The sequence below is a fragment of the Macaca thibetana genome, chromosome 14, assembly GCF_024542745.1.
Source record: "Macaca thibetana thibetana isolate TM-01 chromosome 14, ASM2454274v1, whole genome shotgun sequence".
Lineage (NCBI taxonomy): Eukaryota > Metazoa > Chordata > Mammalia > Primates > Cercopithecidae > Macaca > Macaca thibetana.
The window spans coordinates 59,510,296-59,536,110 of record NC_065591.1 but is presented as its reverse complement, the minus strand read 5'-3'; the positions used below and the strand labels follow the sequence as shown (position 1 = coordinate 59,536,110).

At 38.7% G+C, this 25,815-nt stretch overlaps 1 protein-coding gene across 1 annotated transcript; it reads right to left on the bottom strand.

Annotated features, from left to right (window-relative positions):
* Window positions 1–3,368: 3,368 nt before the first annotated feature.
* On the bottom strand, window positions 3,369–4,326 carry LOC126935133 (olfactory receptor 52B2). The gene is given in 2 exon segments (XM_050756339.1): window positions 3,369–3,405; window positions 3,407–4,326. Coding segments are annotated over 2 exon segments (957 nt in total).
* Window positions 4,327–25,815: the final 21,489 nt, after the last annotated feature.

The window sequence follows — 25,815 nt, the reverse complement described above, 5'->3', positions numbered from 1 at the left end:
AATCAAAACTACAGTGAGATGACATTTCATCCTAGTTAAAATGGCTTTCATCCAAGACAGGCAATATCAAATGCTGGAGACAGTGGGGAGAAAAGGGAACCCTCGTACACTGTTGGCAGGGATGTAAATTAGTACAACCACTATGGAGAACAGTTTGGAGATTCCTCAAAAAACTGAAACTAGAGCTACTATATGATCCAGCACTCCCACTCCTATGTACACCCAAAAGAAAGAAAATCAGTATATCGAAGAGATATCTGCACTCCCATATATGCAACCCTATTCACAATAGCCAGAATTTGGAAGCAACCCAAGTGTCCATCAACAGGTCAATGGATAAAGGAAATGTGGTACATATACACAATGGAGTACTAGTAAGCCATAAAAAAAAATGAGATCCTGTCATTTGCAACAGCATGGATGAAACTGGAGTTCATTATGTTAAGTGAAATAAGCCCAGCACAGAAGGACAAACTTAGCATGTTCTCGTGTGGTAGCTAAAAATTAAAACAATTGAACTCTTGGAGATAGAGAGAAGGATGGTTACCAGAGGCCGGGAAGGATAGTGGGGATAGTTAACGGGTACAAAAAAAGTAGAATGAATGAATAAGACCTAGTATATGCTATCACAACAGGGTGACTATAGTCAGTAATAATTTAATTGCATATTTTAAAATAACTAAAAGTATAATTGGGCCAGTCTCAGTGGCTCATGCCTGTAATCCTAGCACTTTGGGAAGCTGAGGTGGGTAGATTGCCTGAGCTCAGGAGTTCAAGACCACCCTGGGCAACATGGTGAAATCCATCTCCACTAAAAATACAAAAAATTAGCCGGACATGGTGGCGGGTGCCTGTAGTCCCAGCTACTTGGGAGGCTGAGGCATGAGAATTGCTTAACCTGGGAGGTAAAAGTTGCAGTGAACCGAGATTGCACCACTGCACTCAGTGACAGAGCAAGACTCTATCTCAAAAAGTAAATAAATAAAAGAGTGTAATTGGATTGTTTGCCAAAATATAAATGCATAAGATGATTTAAAAATTTTTTAATAAAATAAACATTAGCTGTTATTGTAATATTGTTATCATTAATATTATGTTAATATTAGTGTGTTATTATATAGTGGTATGTTTTGTGATAGTGATGGAAAATAAGTTAGGACCAGATTATTAAATTAATGCTTAGCTTAGAATTTACTATGTAGTCCTGTGATTTCCAAACTATGTCTAATGGAACACTAGTTTATTTTACAGATGTAAATTTATATGCTATCAAAATTATGCCAAAATTATATGGACATTGATATAGGTATCTATGGTCACAGAAGTGTGGGAAACACTGCAAACTCTAACTTTCTCTTGGACAGCCATGTGCATGACTCACAGAATATCAGCATTTTCCACAATTATTTGACCATGGAATTTTTAATAGAACATTTATTCATATCTGATATCTACTGCTACAGAATATTCTGTGCAAAACACTCTGTAAGTAATGAAAAATCCTCCAAAGTATTTGACAGAAAGTGGCTTGGTCAGCCCTGTCTTTTAGAACATTTATTGTAGAGTCATTTCATAGTTTAGGCAAACGTGTAAAAGATTGAAAACATTGATCTCAGCTAAGAAAGTAATGCAATATCTGAAGTGAAAGATGAGAAAAGTAATAAGTAATTAGTAGAGGTAGTGTTGAAAAGACTAACGATACTAATAAGTATTAACAAAATATTTCTCAGAAACTATGAGCTAAAGATTACATTAAGTATAGTCATAAGCTTTATTTCATTTAATCTTCTAAATAATGCTCTGAAGGTAACCTATAAGGTACCCATTTTATAGATTTAAAAATTGAAGACTAAAAATGTTAAATAAATTGTGAAAGTTCACATAGCTAGAAAATGATGATGACAAAACTTGAGTCCTGATAGGAGTCCAAATACTATCCACATACTTGTTTAAGTGGCACAATCAATATAAATATCAACCAATAGCATTTTGAGTATCAGCCCTAAGAGGAGGAGGTTTAAAAAGACTATAGGGTTTCCAGCTCAGTGATGTTGATGGGATCATCATAATCTAGTTCCCAAGAAATGAAATGTAGGAAGAAAAGTGGAGTGGGAGTTCTATGTCCTATGAGGAATAACCAGTTAATAGATGGATTTATGTGTCTAACACTCAAAAGAGAGTTTTAGGCTAGAGACAGGGATATGGGACTCACTAGTGTTGGTGGTGGCTAAAGAAATGAGTGTACATGACCTTTTCTGGAAAAGCATGAAAGAATGAGGGTCGAGACTGTGAATCCCAAGAGAGTACTCCAATTTTGCCAATCTGGCCATGAACAATGTGCTATAATTCCTAATTCTGGGTCTGGTCAAAAACTACATATAAGGGAGAATCAAGAGTACCCTGTTTCCTCCTACTTTGTCTTTTCCCTGGTCCCTGAGTTACAGCAGAGAGAAGTACTGCAAATCAGCAGTTGCTTTGGCTCAATTATGCCAAACTGCCTTCATGAGGAGCTGATTTACTAATAACTGGTTTTGTGGACTAATTTAGCTGGTCATTTCAGTGTACCATAGAGATGCCTGTTCTGACCTCAAGGATATAATTGTGTTCCCATTCGTTTTTCAAAAATGTAGTATTTGTCAGGCATTTTGTAATGCTTTGGGAATACAAACATGAATAATATACACTCTTCTGATTTCAAGGAGTTTGCAGTCAATTGAGGGTACAGATAAATGAACTCATTACATTACAATTTATTATGCACATTTGGAGAGTTGTACAAGATACATTAGACATGCAAAGATAGGACCTTTGGCTTGCCTGAAGAAATTATAAAAGACTTCTCAGGGAAGGCAGTTCTTGAACTAAAATTTGAAGGAGAGGAAGTTTTTCCAGATGGCCAAAGGTCATGCATGGCTGTTCCTCAAACTCACCTGCCGTTATGGTAGTGGGTGGCAGGCCACTTGATTCTGTACAAAGAATCAATGCACATTTGGGATTTTTTTAAAAAAATAAAACCCCTTAAAATAGTAAATATAAAATTATTTTTATCCACTTCTTTATAACCTCATTTCATGTGGTGTTCAGATCCCTGTGCTTCTGGTGTCTATCTAGTCTACTGAGGGTACCAAAACCTCATATCAGAGGCATATACACTTAGTTATTATTTCTGGGTTGTAGGGAGGAATGTGTAAAGAGATTAGAGAAAACAAACAAGAGAAGGAGGAAGAATTATGAGAAAAGAAAGAAAAGTGGGGGGAGGAGGATAAAATAGAAAGAAGAGGAAGAAATGTCTTCTCAGTCCAGGAAATCTCTGTATTTCACATCTAGCTTCCTTGAGGGAGCTGGACATCAAGATTCATGAGGATCCATCAGCCCAGAGGGGAGATACAGCACCAAGTCTTGATGGTGGGCTACACCCTCACATATCTGCTTAGTCTTCACACCATAGACAATGGGGTTCAGCATTGGTGGCACCAACACATAGAGATTGGCCAGCAAGATATGGACATGTTGAGGAATATTACGCCCAAAATGGTGGGTCAATAAGGTAAAGAAGGATGGAACATAAAACATAAGGATGACACAGAGGTGGGAGCCACAAGTGCTGAGGGCCTTGTGCTGAGCCTCCTGGGAGGGCAAACAAAACACTGCTCGGAGGATCAGTGAGTAAGACACAGCGATGAGGATCACATCCAAGATGACCATGACAATGGGCACTGAGAAGCCATACCAGATGTTAACAGTGATGTCAGCACAGGCTAAACGAGCCACTCCAATATGCTCACAGTAGGAATGACGAACAATGTTGGTTCGGCAGAAGGGCAGCCGCTTCAGCAAGAATATGACTGGGAAGATGATGCAGAAGCTTCCGGTGATGATGGCCAGAGCAATCCTTCCCACAACAGGCCAAGGTAGCACTGCTGTATATCTCAGTGGGGCACAAATGGCCACAAAGGGGTCAAAGGCCATGGCTAACAGGATAGCTGACTCTCCCACAAACATCATATGGACAAAGAAGACTTGGGTGACACAGGCATCAACAGCAATGTTATGGGCATGGAGCCAAAAGATGGGTAGGGCCTTGGGCACAGTGGTAGTAGACAGCAGGATGTCCATGATGGCCAGCACGGAGAGGAAGAAATACATGGGCTCATGAAGGTTATGTTCCATGACAATAACCACTATCAGGATGCTGTTTCCCAGGGCTGCAGTGATGTAAATGAGGCAAAGAGGTATTGACAGCCAAATTTGATAAGCCTCCAACCCAGGGATGCCAAGTAGGACAAAACCTGCAGGATGGAAGATGGTAACATTGCTGTGACTCATGATGCACTTTATGGTCCTCTCTATAATGACTTAGAAGCTGATGAGTCTCCTGAAATTGAAGGAAACAGAAAGCACTCCTGAATATGTATAAATATCAAAAAAGACAGCATAGATTTCTAAATTGCTGGACTCTCCAGGGGCAAGTTCTCCCAGAGAATGTTCACTTGGTGTAGGAATGGCTTCTGGCCCATGGTCCTTCCTTTGCAGATAGAGCTTCTGTGGGAATAATGCTTCAAGTATGAACAGAGATGGCAGCACCTGCCTTCAACCACCCTGCCCCCAGAGTTTGGCTGCACCCTCCCTTTCTGACCTCATTCTACTATTTTCACACAAGCAGCATTTTCCACCTACCTATGTTGTCCTTGTCCCTTTCCCTAAGATTTTGTTCTGCATTTACCTTTAATTTCCCTCCCCTTCTACTTCTGTTCACCAGAGTAACTCCTTAAAATAACCTGAAAATAACTCCTTAAGACATACCACTTTGTAATGGTCTGTGTTCATAGCAACATGTCTCCTTCCTAAAAGCCTATTAGCTAAACTATATTTTAACTTTGTTATATTTAATCCTATTAAGTTTATCTGGCTATTGCCTTGAACATTTCACAGGACACTTGCACTTGTGGCCCCCTCTGCAAGGAAGTAGAGTATCAAGGGGAAATCCAGAGGAAACCTAGAGGGGTACATTTCTCCACTCTGATCCAGATTCATATCTTCCCTAATGCAGTGAGCAATGGGGCAGCCAATGAAACTGAGACAGGCAATTTTCATCACCAGCTCCTCATGGACTTCTCATGCTCCTCCCCAAATAGTTGTATACAGGAGACTCCTGGTTATGTCTGGGCTTCCTTATCTACAGAAGCCCCCCAAGAAAATGATTCTGAGCAAAAGAAATCAATGTTTCGCCCAGCTGTAACCCCTGCTGACTCCACTAATACTGCCCTTTTTCCCACCCCACTGTTCCCCAACCCTCAGAAAGAACTATGTTTGCCTGGTGCGAAGAAGGATTAAGTATAGAGCCCTTCTTGGCTTTCCTGCCACTCAGGTAATATTTGTTTCCTTCTGAAGTTCTGAACTATCTGCCAGCTATTAGGACTAGGGAAAGAATGTGTGATTAAGAATCTAGAAGGGAGGATATGAACAGACATTTCTCAAAAGAAGACATTCATACAGCCAACAGACACATGAAAAAATGCTCATCATCACTGGCCATCAGAGAAATGCAAATCAAAACCACAATGAGATACCATCTCACACCAGTTAGAATGGCAATCATTAAAAAGTCAGGAAACAACAGGTGCCGGAGAGGATGTGGAGAAATAGGAACACTTTTACACTGTTGGTGGGATTGTAAACTAGTTCAACCATTATGGAAAACAGTATGGCGATTCCTCAAGGATCTAGAACTAGATGTACCATATGACCCAGCCATCCCATTACTGGGTATATACCCAAAGGATTATAAATCATGCTGCTATAAAGACACATGCACACGTATGTTTATTGCGGCACTATTCACAATAGCAAAGACTTGGAATCAACCCAAATGTCCATCAGTGACAGACTGGATGAAGAAAATGTGGCACATATACACCATGGAATACTATGCAGCCATAAGAAAGGATGAGTTTGTGTCCTTTGTAGGGACATGGATGCAACTGGAAACCATCATTCTCAGCAAACTATCACAAGAACAGAAAACCAAACACCGCATGTTCTCACTCATAGGTGGGAACTGAACAATGAGATCACTTGGACTCGGGAAGGGGGACATCACACACCGGGGCCTATCATGGGGAGGGGGGAGGGGGGAGGGATTGCATTGGGAGTTATACCTGATGTAAATGACGAGTTGATGGGTGCTGACGAGTTGATGGGTGCAGCACACCAACATGGCACAAGTATACATATGTAAAAAACCTGCACGTTATGCACATGTACCCTAGAACTTAAAGTATAATAATAATAATAAATATATATATATACAAAAAAAAAAGAATCTAGAAGGGAACCTGAAGAAAAGGGACCATAGAGACAGTAAAGACAGAATCAGAAGTATAAAGGTACCCAATAAACACTAGATTGATCTTCTCATAATGGTATTCAGAGGGTCCCAAAGAAGAGATGCAAAGGAATAAAGTCCTCAGTTCATTAGTCCATCCCTCTGCCTCTATGCAAATGAACTTGCTCAGAGCACTGTGGGCTGTGGGGAGGGAGCAATGGGACTCCAGATGGGTACAAGGAAGGGAATAGAGTCAGATTCAGACAAGTAAAGGCCACAGGCAGGCTAATAAGTTGACATCATTCAAGCCAGTATATTTTAAATATTTGGACCAGGAAGAGTGTCTCATGACTACAATCCCAGAAGTTTGGGAGGCCAAGATGGGAGGGTGGCTTGAAGCCAGGTATTCAAGACCTGCCTAGGTAACATAGCAAGACCCTGTCACTACAAAACAATTTAAAAATTAGCTGAGCACGGTGGCACACACCTGTAGTCCCAGCAGGAAGATCTCTTGAGCCCAGGAGTTTGGGGCTGCAGTGAGTGAGCTATGACGGCACTACTGCACTCCAGCCTAGGTGACAGAGCAAGACTCTGTCTCTTAAAAAATTTATATATATATATATAAAATATTATATATACACATATATGTATACATATGTGTGTGTGTATATATATGTTCAACTTCTACTTAAAAGAGAGCCTGAGCTTTGCTGAAATGAGCATATAGAAGAAGTCATTAGTAGCATTGCTCTGGCTCTATTTTAAAGTATTGAACTCAAATTTATGTAAGCAAAAGCCTCACCACAAAAACAAATTCATTTTCCTTAGGAGGAAATTTATTGGACATTTATTTTCTCACAACTTTCCCAACCCCTCCAGTTATTAACATATTCCTTCTCAATAAAACAGTAAGACACCTGATATACATCCTCATCAAAACAGCTCTGCTCTCTGCTTATGACTCTGTGATGTTTTATCACCGCAGGGTGGAGAGAGGGGCAATGAGGCCTAGATGGCTGTTAATGAGGTCCTGGAAAGGAGGTTACTGCCCGTGGAAAGGACTTTCATTTTATTCAGTGGCTTCTTAGAGCTCCAGCAAGCCCTGCTGCTTCTCTGTCAAGCACCTTTGGAGGGTTCGAGCCTCATTTTGGAAAGAGTTAAGGTTGAGAAGAAAGGAAACTCACAGACAGAAAGAGGAATATCCAATGTCTCACAGAAGTACCTCCCAGAGCTTCCAAGAGAACTACCAGCTGAGCAAGAAAAAAAGAGCCAGAATAGTAGAGATGGGGAAGAAGCCAAGCTAGCTGGGAAAGAACACAACAAAGAAGGTGTAGATATTAAGTTCTGGGGCCAGAGTTTCTGCATTCATTTCCCAGTTCTTCCCTAACTGACTAGATCTTGGACAAGTCACTTTTTTTTTTTTTTTTCTTAGGATTTACGGGTACATTTTTATTTGCAGTGTGCTATAGGCTGTGTGGTCCTCTAATAGACCACAAGTTTATTTATTTATTTACTTTTTTTAATTATTATACTTTAAGTTCTAGGGTACAGGCGCATAACGTGCAGGTTTGTTACGTATGTATACTTGTGCCATGTTGGTGTGCTGCACCCATCAACTCGTCAGCACCCATCAACTCGTCATTTACATCAGGTATAACTCCCAATGCAATCCCTCCCCGCTATCCTCCCCGTGATAGGCCCCAGTGTGTGATGTTCCCCTTCCCGAGTCCAAGTGATCTCACTGTTCAGTTCCCACCTATGAGTGAGAACATGCGGTGTTTGGTTTTCTGTTCTTGTGATAGTTTGCTGAGAATGATGGTTTCCAGTTGCATCCATGTCCCTACAAAGGACACAAACTCATCCTTTTTTATGGCTGCATAGTATTCCATGGTGTATATGTGCCACATTTTCTTCATCCAGTCTGTCACTGATGGACATTTGGGTTGATTCCAAGTCTTTGCTATTGTGAATAGTGCCGCAATAAACATACGTGTGCATGTGTCTTTATAGCAGCATGATTTATAATCCTTTGGGTATATACCCAGGAATGGGATGGCTGGGTTATATGGTACTTCTAGTTCTAGATCCTTGAGGAATCGCCATACTGTTTTCCATAATGGTTGAACTAGTTTACAATCCCACCAACAGTGTAAAAGTGTTCCTATTTCTCCACATCCTCTCCGGCACCTGTTGTTTCCTGACTTTTTAATGATTGCCATTCTAACTGGTGTGAGATGGTATCTCATTGTGGTTTTGATTTGCATTTCTCTGATGGCCAGTGATGTGAACATTTTTTCATGTGTCTGTTGGCTGTATGAATGTCCTCTAGAGTCCTCAGAAATAATACCACACATCTACAGCCATCTGATCTTTGATAAACCTGAGAAAAACAAGAAATGGGGAAAGGATGCCCTATTTAATAAATGGTGCTGGGAAAATTGGCTAGCCATAAGTAGAAAGCTGAAACTGGATCCTTTCCTTACTCCTTATACGAAAATTAATTTAAGATGGATTAGAGACTTAAATTTTAGACCTAATACCATAACAACCCTAGAAGAAAACCTAGGTAATACCATTCAGGACATAGGCATGGGCAAGGACTTCATGTCTAAAACACCAAAAGCAACGGCAACAAAAGCCAAAATTGACAAATGGGATCTAATTAAACTAAAGAGCTTCTGCACAGCAAAAGAAACTACCATCAGAATGAACAGGCAACCTACAGAATGGGAGAAAATTTTTGCAATCTACTCATCTGACAAAGGGCTAATATCCAGAACCTACAAAGAACTCAAACAAATTTACAAGAAAAAAACAAACAACCCCATCAAAAAATGGGCAAAGGATATGTCCACTCTGTTTTAATTCCATAGTGGAAGAAACTTTGAAACGTCCAACCTGCTTCTTGTTCTCTGTTTCTACTTTCTTCAGCTCTTTTCTGCCTAAAAAGTCAACCTCCTCTGCTGAGCTAATCAGAACCCTCATTCTGTTTTATACAATGAAATGCTACCTGATTCTAGAATAATAAATCAAAGCCAATTGTATTTTTAACCTAAATTTGTTGTAATTTTGTCTTTTGACACTGCATTCAGTCAGTATTTCTAGTGGATGAAATTGAACATAAGCAAATGTAAAATTCAGTTAGGCTTAAATTGTTTACTAATATATCAATAGTGTTGTAACTAATGTATGTGTGTGTTCAAAATAAAAGAGCTGATGTGATTATATTCCCTTTCTTATATTAACAGTCTTTTCCTCTCTCTCGAATCATGCTCCTCAGTATACAAAGATTCCAAGGACTGCCAGTTTCAAAAAATACCTCAATTCCATGTACATCTTAGGTCTTTCCATGGCACCTCTTAGACTCTCTCCTGTATCCCTAAGGTCTACGTTTCACTGACCCAACCTCTTGTAAGAGACATTCTTGCATATTGCCTTCACTTCCTCATCTTTAAAACCTATGGCCATACATCTAAAATCTTGTCCTATCACTGTGTTGAAACTGCTCTTTCTCTTCCTTCCTTCCTTCCTTCCTTCCTTGCTTCCTTCTTTCTTTATTTCTTTCCTTCCTTCCTTGCTTCCTTCTTTCTTTCTTTCTTTCTTTCTTTCCTTCCTTCCTTCCTTCCTTCCTTCTTTCTTTCTTTCTGAGAGGGAGTCTTGCCCTTTTGCCCAGGCTGTAGGAGTACAGTGGCACGATCTTGGCTCAATGCAACCTCTGCCTCCTGAGTTCAAGCCATTCTCCAACTTTGGTGAATCTGGCAATTATGTGTCTTGGAGTTGCTCTTCTCGAGGAGTATCTTTGTGGCATTCTCTGTATTTCCTGAATTTGAATGTTGGCCTGCCCTACTAGGTTGGGGAAGTTCTCCTGGATGATATCCTGAAGAGTGTTTTCCAACTTGGTTCCATTTTCCCCCTCACTTTCAGGCACCCCAATCAGACGTAGATTTGGTCTTTTTACATAATCCCATACTTCTTGCAGGCTTTGTTCATTTCTTTTTCTTCTTTTTTCTTTAGATTTCTCTTCTCACTTCATTTCATTCATTTGATCCTCAATCGCTGATACTCTTTCTTCCAGTTGATCGAGACGGTTACTGAAGCTTGTGCATTTGTCACTTATTTCTCGTGTCATGGTTTTCATCTCTGTCCATTCGTTTATGGCCTTCTCTGCATTAATTATTCCGGTTATTAATTATTCCACTCTTTTTTCAAGCTTTTTACTTTCTTTGTGCTGGGTACGTAATTCCTCCTTTAGCTCTGAGAAGTTTGATGGACTGAAGCCTTCTTCTCTCATCTCGTCAAAGTCATTCTCTGTCCAGCTTTGATCTGTTGCTAGAGATGAGCTGCGTTCCTTTGGAGGGGGAGATGCGCTCTTATTTTTTTAATTTCCAGCTTTTCTGCCCTGCTTTTTCCCCATCTTTGTGGTTTTATCTGCCTCTGGTCTTTGCTGATGGTGACGTACTGATGGGGTTTTGGTGTGGGTGTCCTTCCTGTTTGTTAGTTTTCCCTCTAACAGTCAGGGCTCTCAGCTGTAGGTCTGTTGGAGATTGCTTGAGGTCCACTCCAGACCCTGTTTGCCTGGGTGTCAGCAGCAGAGGCTGCAGAAGATAGAATACTGCTGAACAGCAAGTGTACCTGTCTGATTCTTGCTTTGGAAGCTTCCTCTCAGGGGTGTACTCCACCGTGTGAGGTGTGGGGTGTCGGTCTGCCCCTAGTGGAGGATGTCTCCCAGTTAGGCTACTCAGGGGTCAGGGACCCACTTGAGCAAGCAGTCTGTCCATTCTCAGATCTCAACCTCCGTGTTGGGAGATTCACCACTCTCTGCAAAGCTGTCAGACAGAGTTGCTTGCGTCTGCAGAGGTTTCTGCTGCTTTTTGTTGTTGTTGTAGTTGTTGTTGTTGTTGTTGTTGTTTAGCTGTGCCCTGTCCCCAGAGGTGGAGTCTACAGAGACAGCCAGGCCTCCTTGAGCTGCTGTGAGCTCCACCCAGTTCGATCTTGCCAGGGCTCTGTTTATCTACTTAAGCCTCAGCAATGGCGGGCGCCCCTCCCCCAGCCTCGCTGCTGCCTTGCGGTTAGATCACAGACTGCTGTGCTAGCAATGAGGAAGGCTCCGTGGGCGTGGGACCCTCCCGGCCAGGTGTGGAATATAATCTCCTGGAGTGCCCATTTGCTTAAAGCACAGTATTGGGGTGGGAGTTACCCGATTTTCCAGGTGTTGTGGGTCTCTGTTCCCCTGGCTAGGAAAAGGGATTCCCTTCCCCCTTGCGCTTCCCAGGTGAGGCGATGCCCCTCGCCCTGCTTCAGCTTTCGCTGGTCGGGCTGCAACAGCTGACCAGCACCGACTGTCGGGCACTCCCCAGTGAGATGAACCCAGTACCTCAGTTGATAATGCAGAAATCACCTGTCTTCTGTGTGGCTCGCGCTGGGAGCTGGAGACTGGAGCTGTTCCTATTTGGCCATCTTGCTCTGCCCCTCTTGGACAAGTCACTTTACTTCGGCATGCCTCCGTTTTTTTATTTGTAAGATGTGGATAACAAAAAAACTTCATGTGGTAATTGTGAGGATTAAATAAGTTTGTATTAAGTTCTCAGAAAAGTAGGTTATTATTCTTGTTTATATCATAATTATTACTATTATTATTACATGTTTGGCCATCATTCTGTTGTATTTTTTCCAGTAGGCAAAACACCTTAATGAATATTTAGCAACATTAAAGTGTTATTCTTCATCCAAATATGACCAAGGGAAACTCCTTTCCCAGGAAGAAAGATGAGGAAAGGGAATGAAGGAAGTGCCCAATGAAAGGAAAATAGCCTGAGACCAGATCTCAGATGAACCTGGTGTCTCAAAAACCAGACCCAAGGGCTTTGGGTGTTACACCAGGCATGTCCAGTAGTGATGGACTTAGCTTGGGTGAGAACTACCTGGAAGTTTTCCTTCAAATGCTCTGAAAAACACTCACCTGTCTCAACATAAAGAGAAATTATCTCCATCATTTACAGAAGCCTCAGGAACATCATAGAATAATGGGGGTCAGCTTCAACTGTAGAATTAAGGAGATTTGGAGATGGGAATCATAGAGGAGATTTGGTCCACACTTTAAAGGCGAAATGGAGCCACTTCTCTGTGGCTCCTGACCAGACTTCCTAACCAGCTCTATTTTTTGGTAATAACCATTTCCTCTTTAGGGGGTTATATAAAGGTCTTTTATGTGTTTATGCAATCTCAATTCAGAAGACTCTCCTACCATCATAACAATGTATGAAAATGTGCTCACAAACTACATGTGATATAACCTTTAGGTAACTATATAGGAGTTGAGTTACTTTTTGCCTAGTTGTATTGTCTAGATATTTATTTATACAAGTATCAGTTTCACTTTGCCATTTTCTTTGTTATGTGCATTTTAGATGTCAAGCATTTTTCACCAGTCTTAGGTTCTTCAAAATGCACTGTCTCTGTACACTAAAGCCATGTCCCTAATGGATAAAACAGCTGCAAACCTCACTACCCCACTGCCCTTTGCTTATAAGACTACTCTCTGTTTGCAGCACAATATCTCGCAGGCTTTGTTATATGTGTCATAAGAAATTTGTTTCTAATAACATATAAGGTCCCAAAATTTATGAATTATTTACCCTTCTAATATATTGGGGAAAATTCAGATTTATGCCTTTAATAAGCTCACTCTTGCCCACATGCACTTAAAGCCAGCATGTAAGAAGATGTTTTCATAATCTAAAGCCAGTGCTATCCATGCTGCAGAGGCACTGAAATTCCCTTAATTCAGACAACACTTAATAGTAACTCATGGTTTTTCAATTTTTTATTTTTTAGCTGACAAATAAAAATGGAATATATTTATGTTGTACAACATAATATTTTGATAAATGAATACATTGTGGAATGGCTAAATCAGGCTAATTCATGCTTATTACCTCACATATTTACTTTTTGTTGTTAAAACAAAATCAACTCTCTTAGCAATTTTCAAGTATATAATATATTGTTATTAACTATAGTCAGCATGATGTTCAGTAGACTTTTTAAACGTATTCCTCCTAATTGTATTGTTTTTTCATTTGACCAGCATCTCTTTAATCAACCCTGAACCTCAAGCCTCTGGCAACCAGCATGATTTACTTTTGTAATGAATAAACATCTTAAGAAAAATTCCCACCTATCCATTTGTTTTACTATCTATAAACATTTTGGGTATTTTGTCAAAATTTGAGTAAGCGTATGGTGATGTATCATGTGTAAATATCTTCTATGTTGTTGTGATGTAGTAGCAAAAATGTGGAGAACCCCAGCTCCAAAGTGTCACCTCTTCCTTCCCAGTGTCTATATCGTATCTGTCCTACAAGATGCAGGACAAAAAACAGAAGAAAGAAGATTTTCAGGTTTAGACACATGTGACACCCAGATTACCAAAGAAAGTTTCCTTAAGACTTTGAGACTGAGGAGCCCATAGCACTAAATACAGAGCCTGACACATTGTAGGTTCTTAGGAAATATTTGAAAAAAAATAATAATAATAAGCCATGGAATTAGTGAATTAATCTTTCTCCAGTAGCTTTCCTTGTTTCCCCAAAACAAGGTGTTGATCAAAACCCTAGCCATTTTCATGAATAGCACCCACTAATATACCCTTCCCTGGTATAGCCTGATTCTGATGGCTCTAAAAACTGCCCTCAAACCCTTAAACAGGAAGTTTTCTCTATCTCACATGCTTCTGGTGCTTTTCCTGGCCCCTCTCTGCGTTCCTATTCCTATCTCTCATCAGTGTCTACCAACTAAACCCACTGATGTATCTCCCAATGCCCACACTCCCTACTCTATGCTCTGTCATGCTGCAATCCCTCTCTCATCCTTTGTCTCACTGACCCCTTATCTTTCTCCCACATACCCATTTCTTTCTTCACAACTTCAGCCTTTGTCCTTTACGGATACTCCTAAATACACAAACACTCTCTCTCTCTTTCTCTCTCTCTTTCTCACACACACACACACACAAACACACACCTGCCAATCCTTCCCTCTGCCACCACCAATGCTCTTAAACTCACCTACTATATCACAATATCAGCTGAAGGATTGAGAAAATGGTAGGGAAGAGTTGAAAAAAAATATCACTTTGCTTATTCTGAGGAAAGAAGAATGAAAAGAAAAGAGAAAGCTGGAGACTATTCGTGTTGGCGTGAGGAGGTGTCACTGTTCCTACACTGTACAGGACCCTTATATCTGCAGACTGAGAAGCTACTTGCTTCCTTCTTCTGGAGGCAGGTGTCAGAGTCACCCCTGGGATCATTGAGCATGGGGTCAATGAACAAAAGGAGACATAAAAACATTTCCCCTAGTGCCAATAGGGAACAATAACTCTAGGGATAATTAGTAGCTCCAGACAGAAAGCACATAAAGTATTAGAAGACACAGCATAGAGCAGTGACAGAGATCTCAACAATAAAATAACATTTAACAGTTAACATTTGTTGATCGATTACTACATCCCTGTCACTACATTAAGTTTTTAACATAAATTATCTCATTTAATTATCAGAACAACCCAATGAGAAAAGGCACTATTATTATATATCCATTTTGCAGATGAGAAAATGGAGGCTTAGAAAGACTAAGTAGCTGATAAGGAGAAAAGACAAAAGCCCTCAAGTGAACATGTCAAAGTGTTCTGACTCAGTCTGAAAACACTCATTAATTCCTCCGAAGGTCTAATTTTGGAGGAGTAATTTTGAAGCAACCCTACAGGGTCAATCACTGAGGATAAGTTCAAGAAAAAGCAGAATAAATGGAAGATTGATTAAAAGTTTTGCACCATTCAAAGCAAAATTTATAAGCACATAAAAAGATGCTCAATGTCACTAATTATCAGGGAAGTGCAAATCAAAATCACAATGTGATATCACCTCACACCCATTAGGATGGCTACCATAAAAAATCTAAAATTTAAATTTTAAAACAGAAAATAAGTTTTTGCTAGGATGTGCAGACACTGGAGCCCAGTGCACTGTTGATGGGAATGTAAAATGATACAATCACTGTGGGAAACAGAATAGTGGTTCCTCAAAAACTTAAAAATACAATTACCATATGATTTAGCAATTCTACTTCTGGGGATATATTCAAAAGAATTGAAAACCAAGTCCTGAAAAGATAATTGTACAACCATGTTCACAGCAGCATTTTTCATAATCGCTAAAACACAGAGGCAACTATGTCCATCAACAGATGAATAGGTAAGCAAAATATGATCTATACCTGCAATGGAATATTATTCAGCTTTAAAAGGGACAGAAATTCTGACATATGCAACAATATGGATGAGCCTTGAAGACATTGAAGACATTGAGAGTAGCCAGTCACAAAAAGACTATTGGAATCATACAATTCCACTTACATGAGCTACTTGCAGTAGTCAAAATCATTGAGACAGAAAGTAAAATGGTGGTTGTCAGGGGCTTAGGGAAGAGGGTATGGGGAGTCATTGCTTAGTAGGTATAGAGTTTTAGTTTTACAAGATGAAAAGAGCTCTGGAAATAGATTGTGGTGATGGTTGCACAATATAGATGTACTTAATCTCACTGAACTGTACAGTTAAAAATGGTCAGCATGGTAAATTTTACAATATGTATATTTTGCCATAATAAAAAACTGAAGAAAAAAGCAAATTTACCTTCTATGAGCATTTAATTAAAGTACTCCAACACTGTTGGGAGGAGAATAATTCTTCTCAAATCATCTTGTAACTTTTGGAGCAATGAAATAGCTAGGAATCCAACAATGGGGGAAAGGGGGTGGAATACCAGTGTTAGATATCTACCAAAAAAAAAACCAAAAAGTTTTGTACACGAATGTTATAGTGGCTTTATTTATAGTAACCAAAAATTGGGGGAAAAAAATGTTCACCAACAGGAGAATGGACAAATCAACTGTGATATATTATTCAGCAATTAAAATGAACAAACTACTAAAACATGTAACAATACAGACTAAACTCAAGATCTTTATGTCAAGTGAAAGAACCCAGATACAAAAGTCTACATGCTGTAGGATTGCATTATATGAGGTTCTGCAACAGATAAAACCTAGTCTACAGTGTAGAAATAAGAATAGCAATTGTCTCTGGGGGTAGGAAGAACCAGACGACATTTCTTTGATGAAAATATTCTACCTTCTGAGGTGACTGTAAGTTACATAGGTGTCTGCAATTGTCCAAAGGACTTTTGAGGGTATTAGTAAAGAATAAACAGCAATGGAAAGAATAGAAATATGAGTAAATTCTTCCCATCAGTTCTTTATAATATATGCAATAATTAGAACAAATTATAAACCATCTGATACTAAAGACAATGATATTTAAAAGTGGGAAGAGTAAAGGAACTTAAAGTAAGGTTTCCACAAAAGTTGTAAAATATCGATACTAGCAGACTGTGATGAGTCACATATGTATATTTTAATACACAAAGCAATCACCAAGAAAACTATAAAAAGCAATCCACTGAAAAACACTATAAATCAGGCGTCCTGTGGCTTGCTAGGAACCAGGCCGTACAGAAGGAGGTGGGCAGCAGGCAAGTGAGCATTACCGCCTGAGCTCCGCCTCCTGTCAGATCCGCCGCGCGTTACAGTCTCATAGGAGCCTGAACCTTATTGAGAACTGAGCATGCAAGAGACCCAGGTTGCGTGCTCTTTATGAGAATCTAGTGCCTGATGATCTAAGGTGAAAGTTTCATCCCGAAACCATCCGCCCTCCCCCATCTGTGGAAAAAATTGTCTTCCACAAAACTGGCCCCTGGTGTCAAGGTGCTATAAATAAATCAAGACAAAATCCTAAAAATGTTCAAGTAACCCACAGAAATGGAAGAAAACTAATAGAGGAATAAGACACAGCAGAAACAAAGAGAAAACAATAAAATGGCAGGTAAACCATAACATATTAATAATTGCCGTAATTGTAATGGTCTAAATACACCAATTAAAAGCAGATTGGCAAAGTGGAAAAATAAAACGTGATCCAACTATATGATGTTTACAAGAATTAACTTCAAATTCAATGACATAGATAGGTTGAAAATACAAGTTTGCAAAAAAAAAAATGTATCACACAAGTATTTATCCAAAAAGAAAGCAAGAACGCTAATATTTCAGATAAAGTGGACTTTAGGGCAAAGAAAATTACTAGTGATAAAGTCACACATTACAAAATGATAAAGTAATCAATTCACTATGAAGATATAATCCCAAGTATGTAGGCTTCAAACAACAGAGTCTCAAAACATTTTCAGAAGCAAAAACTGAAACAACTGAAAGGAGAAATAGACAAATCCACAATTAAAATTTGGGACCTCAAAAGCCCCCTTGCAGTTGAAGTTCTATCTCAGCAACTCCTAACAGAACTACAAGACAGAATGTCAATAAGGATACAGAACTACCAAAAAGTGAAATTACACAGGCTATGTTCCTGACAATACTGGAATCAAACTGGAAATCAATAACAGAGGGAGAACAAGAAAGTCTCTAAATAATTGGAAATTAAATAGTAGACTTCTAAATAAAGTATGGGTCAAAAAAAGTCATAAAATAGTTTTTTAAAAAAACAGAACTGAATGGAAATGAAAATATAAAATATAAAAATGGGTGGAATGTGGCTAAAGAAATGCTAAAAGAGATTTTTAGCACTACGTGCCTACTTTAGAAAAAACAAAAGGCCTCAAATCAATAATTGAAGTTCCTATCCCAAGAAACTAGGGGAGAAAGAGAAAAATAAGCCCAAAACAAACAAAAAGAAGAAAGTAATAAAATTAAGAGCAGAAATTAAAGAAAGTGAAAAATAAAAAAATAGAAAAAATCAATAAAAGTAAAAGCTGGCTCTTCAAAACATCATTATAATTAATAAGCCATCTAGCAAGACTGACAAAGATAAAGAGAAGATACAAATCATCAATATGAGGAATAAAGCAGGGGAAATCTCACCGTAGATTCTAGTATTACCACAGAAAATAAGGAAATAATATGAACAACTTTATGCTCACATATTTGGCTGTTTAGAAAAAATAGACCAATTTATCAAAACCCACAAATTTTCTTTAAACTCAAGACAAAACAGATAATCTAAGAATAGTCTCATAACTATTTTTAGAATGGAATCTTTAATTAATAAAAAAAGAAATCTCCAGGCCCAGATGGTTTCACTGAAGAATTCTACTAAACTTTAAAGAATTAACACCAATTATTACATAATTATTTCCAGAAAATAGAAGACTAAGAAACACTTCTCAAGCAGCCAATATTGCCCTGAACCAAAATCAAATGAAGACCATACAGAAAACAACCGTCAAAACAATATTAGCAAATTTAATCCAACAATGTATTTAAAAAATCATATGCTACAACCAAGTGAGATTTTTTTCCAGGTTTGTAAAGTTGGTTCAACATTCAACAATCAATCAGTGTAATCCACCATATGAATAAGCTCAAGAAGAAAAACCATAAAATCATATCCATTGAAGCAGGAAAATCTGTTGTCAAAACCCAATATCCATTCATAACAAAAACTCTTAGCAATGTAGAAACAGAGAACTACCACAACTTGATAAAGAGCATTGACAGAAAACCTGCAGCTAACATCATACTAATGGTAAAAACGGAATGCTGTTTCTGTAAGGTCAGGAACATGACAAAGATATCCACTCATCAGTCTTGTTCAACATCATACTGGAATTTCTGGCCACTTCAATAAGATAAGAAAAAGAAATAAAAGGCATACAGATGGGAACTGTCGGTAGGAATGTAAATGGTATACCCGCTCATAAAATAGTTTGGGTATCTTAGCTCAGACTGCTGTAACAAAAATATCACAGACTGGGTGACTTTAACATTTATTTTACTTCTGAAGATTGGGAAATCTAAGATGAAGGCACCAGCAGATTTAGTGTCTAATAAGCAGCTTCCTGGTTCATAGCTAGCTGTCTTCTCACTGTTTCATCATATGGCAGAAGGGATAAGGGAGCTCTCTGGGGTCTCTTTTACAAGGGTGCTAATCCCATTTATGAGAGTTCTGTTCTCATGACATAAACACCTCCCAAAGGCCCATTGCCAAATACCATTGCATTGGGAATTAGGTTTTAACATATAAACTTGGGGTGACATAAACATTTGGTCTATAGCAGGCAGTTTCTTATAAAACTAAACATCTAAATATGCTACTATATATGGCCCAGCAATTGTACCTTTGGGCATTTATCTCAGAAAAATAAAAATTATGTTCCCACAGAAAACTCATATATAACAGTTCACTGAAGATTTATTGCTATTAGCCAAAAACTGGAAACACCCTGGATATCCTTCAACAGATGAACAGTTAAACAAACTGAGGCACATTTATACAATAAAATACCACTTGGCCAGGCACGGTGGCTCACGCCTGTAATCCCAGGACTTTGAGAGGCCAAGGTGGGTGGATCACCTAGGTCATGAGTTCGAGACCAGCCTGGCCAGTATGGTGAAATCCCATCTCTATTAAAACTACAAAATTAGCCGGGTGTGGTGGCACATGCATGTAATCCCAGCTACTTGGGAGACTGAGGCAGGAGACTCGCTTGAACCTGGGAGGTAGAAGTTGCAGTAAGCTGAGATCATGCCACTGCACTCCAGCATGGGCAACAAGAGTGAAAACTCTGTCTCAAAAAAAAAAAAAAGAAAGAAAGAAAATACCACTCGGTAGTAAAATGAATGAACTATTTATATACCAAGTCAAAAAAAAAAATCCAGAAGGTAACATACTGTATGATTTCATTTATATAACAATCTTCAAATGACAAAATTATAGAAATGAACAAAAAGAAAAGAGTGGTGGTTTCTAGGGGTTATCACTGGGAGTGAAGGAGGGAAGGAATGAGGTGGATATGCCTATAAAAGGGCAAAAGGAGGAACCTTTGCAGTGCTGCAGCTATTCTGTATCTTGATTGTACCACTGTCACCGTACTGGTTGTGGATACTGTACTATAGTTTTGCAAGGTATTATTATTGGGGGAAATTAGACAAATATTACCTGAAATCTCTCTGTATTGTTTCTTACAACTGCATGTGAATATATAGTAACTTATAATAAAAAAGGTATGTGTATATGAATTTGGCTACAGTCATGCACTACATAATGACATTTCAATCAAAGACAGATTATGTATACAATCATGGTTCCATAAGATTATAGTGTCATATTTTTGCTTTACCTTTTCTATGTTTAGAGACTTACCATTGTGTTACCACTACCTGCTATGTTTAGAACAGTAACGTGCTATACAGGTGTGTACCTTTGGAGCAATAGGCTATACCCTACAGCCTAGGTGTGTAGTAGGCTATATCACCTAGATTTATGTAAGTACACTCTATGATGTTCACAAAACAGCTAAATCACCTAATGATGCATTTCTTAGAACATATCCACATCACTAAACAACACATAACTGTATTTAAAAAGAACAGCTGTATCTATTGACCTAAAGAATGTATGCAATATGTTATTGTTAAATATTTAAGTGTAGTACTCAGTATAAAGTAGGTGCTCATTATTTATTGAATGACTAAAAGGAAATTATGGAAAATATATATTATTTGATTCCAAAATTATAAAAATAAAAAAATAAAAATATTTATGTTCATATAAGTACAGATGAGCATGGAGAAAGGTGTGAAAAGATGCATAAGAAGATGTTAACAAAAATTAACTTAGTAGTAAAGGAGAGGTTGGAAAGAGGAAGACAGAATGAAGAGATTATTAAAATTTCCTTTACATATCTTTATATTTTGGTTGTAGTAAATACTTGTAAAATTTGTATTTTCATAGACAATAAATAATACTTTTAAACATATTTAAATGATTTGGAAAAAAAACAACCTAATAAAATGAAAAGCAAAAAATATGAATGGCATGAATATGACTGTAGGATGAGTTGAGCACAGTGATGGTCAAATGTAACAAAATTTGCAAAATGAGGTAAATGAAGTTCTTCAAGGATGTTGTGGTGAGGGCCCAAGGAAAGAAAAGAGTTGAGAGGTTTGATGACAACAGATGAAGCACAAGAAACAAGCATCAAAATGAAGGAGAAAACTCTGTGATGACATGTTGGCCAGAACTAAAGAGTCTATGGAGTCCACATTCAGGCTCCATAGACTACAAAAAAACTCTATAATATTACCTTCTCCACACAAAAATGAAGAAGGATGGGCTAGGAACACATACACAAAGGTGGTTGGCCAATACGGGAAGTGGCAGTGACACATTGCAGACTTAAGTAATGTGAAAATGGACAAAACTGACATTTACAATAAATTCTCAGCCCTGGCCAGTGACACACTTGGAGTACAAGAACATCTACAGAGTGGCTTACATTGCTGTGAGTACACAAGAGAAGTGAGAGGAGAAAAAGGATGCTGGCCAGGAAATTACAGAACATTTCACTGACTCTCTAGGTAAGCTGGAAATCACAGTTGCAGACCTTTGGCAGGGAGGTTTGTATGATATAGAATTCACAATAGCAACTACAGAGGGGAGGCAGAAAGTCCTAGCTGTATCATGGACAAAAAGCTATAATGGAAAAGATAAGGAAGATAATTATTTGGGTGGATGCAAGAATATTCAAATAAAGTCAGAGGTCAGGAGAAAAGCTGTCTTATTTCCCTGCAGATTGTAGGCAAAGCAATGTGGCTGCTCCTTCAACCCTAAAGGGTGCATTGTCTAGGGAAGGGAGGGGGAAACGCAGATTGAGGAGAAATGAAATTACCCATGAGAAAAAGGTGAAAAACAACCTGATTTAGTTTTATGAAGCTTGTATAACCCTGATGCTACATAACCATTAAGAAAACTTGTTTTGAACTCACACTAACCTAAATTCAAATTAAGATACATTAGAAGTTTTGTGATCTGAAGTAAGCCACCTATGCCTCAGCTATTTCATCTGTAAAATGGAAATAATAATAGTGTCTACCTCATAGGGATATTATATTGAGTGAGCCGATATGCATAGAGTGCCTGGCCCAGTGCCTCACTCACAGTAAGTGTTCAACACATCATAAACTGGGAGGCAATACTAAGTGTTGTCAAGGTCTACACACTATAAAAAGAAAAAATATAATACCGTCTTTACACCGAGGATAAGAAAAAATAAATAATATACAAAAATCACATGTCCTTGATGTACTTTCAGCTAAAGTTAAAATGTTCTGTAAGACAAATGAAATTATACATAAAATTAAAAGGCAACAAACTGGAAGGTGATATTTCCAACATAAAACAAAATGTTAGCATCTAGAATACATAGAGAATTTCTACAAATAAATACAGGGGAGAGGAATACTAAATGACTAACAAATATATGAAAAAATATGTTAAAATGAGATAATTTTTTTTTTTTTTTTTTTTTTTTTTTTTTTTTTTTTTTTGAGAAGGAGTCTCGCTCTGTCGCCCAGGCTGGAGTGCAGTGGCGCAATCTCGGCTCACTGCAAGCTCCGCCTCCCGGGTTCACGCCATTCTCCTGCCTCAGCCTCCCGAGTAGCTGGGACTACAGGCACCCGCCCCTGCGCCCGGCTAATTTTTTCTATTTTTAGTAGAGACGGGGTTTCACCATGGTCTCGATCTCCTGACCTTGTGATGCGCCCACCTCGGCCTCCCAAAGTGCTGGGATTACAGGCGTGAGCCACCACGCCCGGCCAAAATGAGATAATATTTCTAATTAATTCAATTCACCTGAGCACCAGAACAAAAAAAAAAAAACATAGAAAAATAAAAATAAATCAGATTTATAAAAACATGAGTCCGATAATACAGTGTTTTCAAGGATGTTATAAAAACCAAGATCTTTCATAAAATTGCTAGTGGGAATACAAACTAGAACAACTATTTTGAAGAGCAATTTGATAATATCTGCTAAAGATAAAAATGTACATGCCTTATGACCTAGCCATTCCAATTCTAGATATATGCTCAAGAGAAGGTTTCACATATGTGAAAATGGAGACATGTATAAAGATATCCATAGCAGTGTACATAGCAAGATAACCAGAAACAATTTGAACTCTATCAATGATAACTATTTGGCATAATCATATGCTATAAAACTACGTAACAATTCAAAGGGATAATAAAGATCTGTTTATTCACATAAAAAGAACTCAAAAACTTAACTTGCTGTATACAGTAGTAAATAATTTATGTAAACACTTAAAAGCACCAAGTATTACAGCAAAAGCATTAAAAGCTGAATCAGAAGAGTACACTCTGAATTCATGATAATTATTGTTTCTAAGGTGAGAGAATGAGACACTACAGGGGATTAAAAAGATACATTTTTACCTGTAATTGTTAATGTCTTTATTAAAAAGGAATTGAAAGCAAGTAGGAAAAAGCGTTAATAACTGTCAATTCTGGGTATGTTGATACATGTGCATGTTCTTATTCTTTATACTTTTATATCTATTTGTCATTTCTCAAAAGTATGACAAAAAATAAAATACAAAAAAGCACATTATAGACCAGAGGATCAGTCATGAGGTTGCTGCAGTATTCCACAATAAGGTTGTGAGGTGTAAAATAGGTTATATTACATTGGAGACAGAGAGGAGTCAGATACACAGCTCTTAAGGAGATAGGTCTTAGTGGCTGTTTGAATGTTTAGTTGGCTCAGGCTTCTGTAACAAAATACCATAGACTGGGTGGCTTAAACAACAGACATTTCTTTCTCACAGTTCTGAAGGCCAGCAAGCCCGGGATCAAGCTGCCAACAGAGTAGGCTCCTAGTGAGGACTCTCTTACTGCTTACAGTGTGCTGTCTTCTCACTCTGTCCTCACAGTGTGTCTCTCTCTTCCCCTTCTTATAAAGACACTAATCCCATTCATGAGGGTCCCACCCTCATGACCTCATCTAACCCTAATTACCTCCTGAAGGTCTCATCTGCAAATACCGTAACCTTGGGGGTTGTGGCTGGAACACGTGAATTTAGTAGGGGGACACCAACATAACAAATGTAATGATAAGAGAGGCTGTTTACCCATCTGCAGTACTTTGCTTGATATGTAATGAGTTCTGAACAATGATTGCTGAATTCTGTGAATGACATTTATACTTTTCGTGGTTGTAAAGAGTCACCCATGCAATGTGAATTCAGAGGGAGGGGGATAATCATGGGAAAAGATAAAAGTGTTATCTATTACCTCAGAGAACAACATCAAGGGATTAATTTCTTGAGCAATAACCTCAACCCAATCTCAACAAGGTGAGTCACTTCAAAAGCCCTCCTCTAAATGCTAGAGAACACTTACAGGGAACTACTTGTCTTCTATTTTTAAAAGTCATTGGAAGACTATCCCAGCAGTGTTCTCCTCAGCCATTACTGGTCAGAGAGGCTTAGTCAAAAAACATCTCTTGAAGGAATACAACGATTTGCTAAGTTAAGAGAGTTTCAGGGTCCTAACCCAATTTTACAGGTATAGCTTTGCCTTGGAAACAAAGATGGCAACTGTGACCTTGGCATTCATAGAGTCACTTCTATATATGGTCAAAGTTAGTGTCAGTCCCAGAATCTCTGGATTCTGGGTAGAGGAAGGAATAAGCCTATTGCAGAGGAAGGAGACATGGATAAGGAGCGTAGACAAGATTAAAAGAGATTTAATTAAAAACTAGATGTGATCTATTCCATATCCCTACCATAACCTGACTTCTGGAAGATCCTATTATGACGGAGAGGGAAAACATTTCCCTTCTCAAATCTACAACCTCAATGCAAGCACATCTACTATCCTCCTAGGAACTGAGGATGCCCAATGCTCCAGAGCTTTATGGAATACTAAAGATCTGCTCATGGAAGGGCTGGGAAGCATGAAGTAGAGGAGGAAAACTAATGCTAGAAGAATGGGCATAGTGGTTCCACGACTCCTTCCACATCTCCATAGGCTAGGGCAAACCTGATCTTACAGGATCTCTCTACCTCTCCTGAAACTGAGTGAAGGAAGCCTGGGCTACTGTGGTGCCATTAGTCACAAAAGGATCTCATACTGACCCAGGAATTGGGATTTATCAATTGAGTTTGCTTTAGTAGGTTTCTAGAAGAGGATTTAGTGCTGTATGACACCACGAGAACCCAAGATTTCTGATCTGTAATCTATCATGTAAAGTGATAAGCTACTTATATGTGTTCTTGCTCATGGATCATTTTAAATGGAAAACAATAGAACAGGCCCACATGGAGCCAGCTGTTATCTAAGAACACTATTCTATAGATGTTGGTGGTAGTTGCATTAGTCAAAAATGTAAGAAAATCAGAGTCAGTCTCCAGACAGAACCCTCCTATCCTATTTTCCATATCAGTCTAACAGCAACTAAGAAATCCAAAGAGCCTCCCTTCTCCCCACCCCACCCAACTCCTTACAGAGAGCTGACACCCTGCTCTGGGGATGTCAGCTCTTGCATATAGCCCCCACA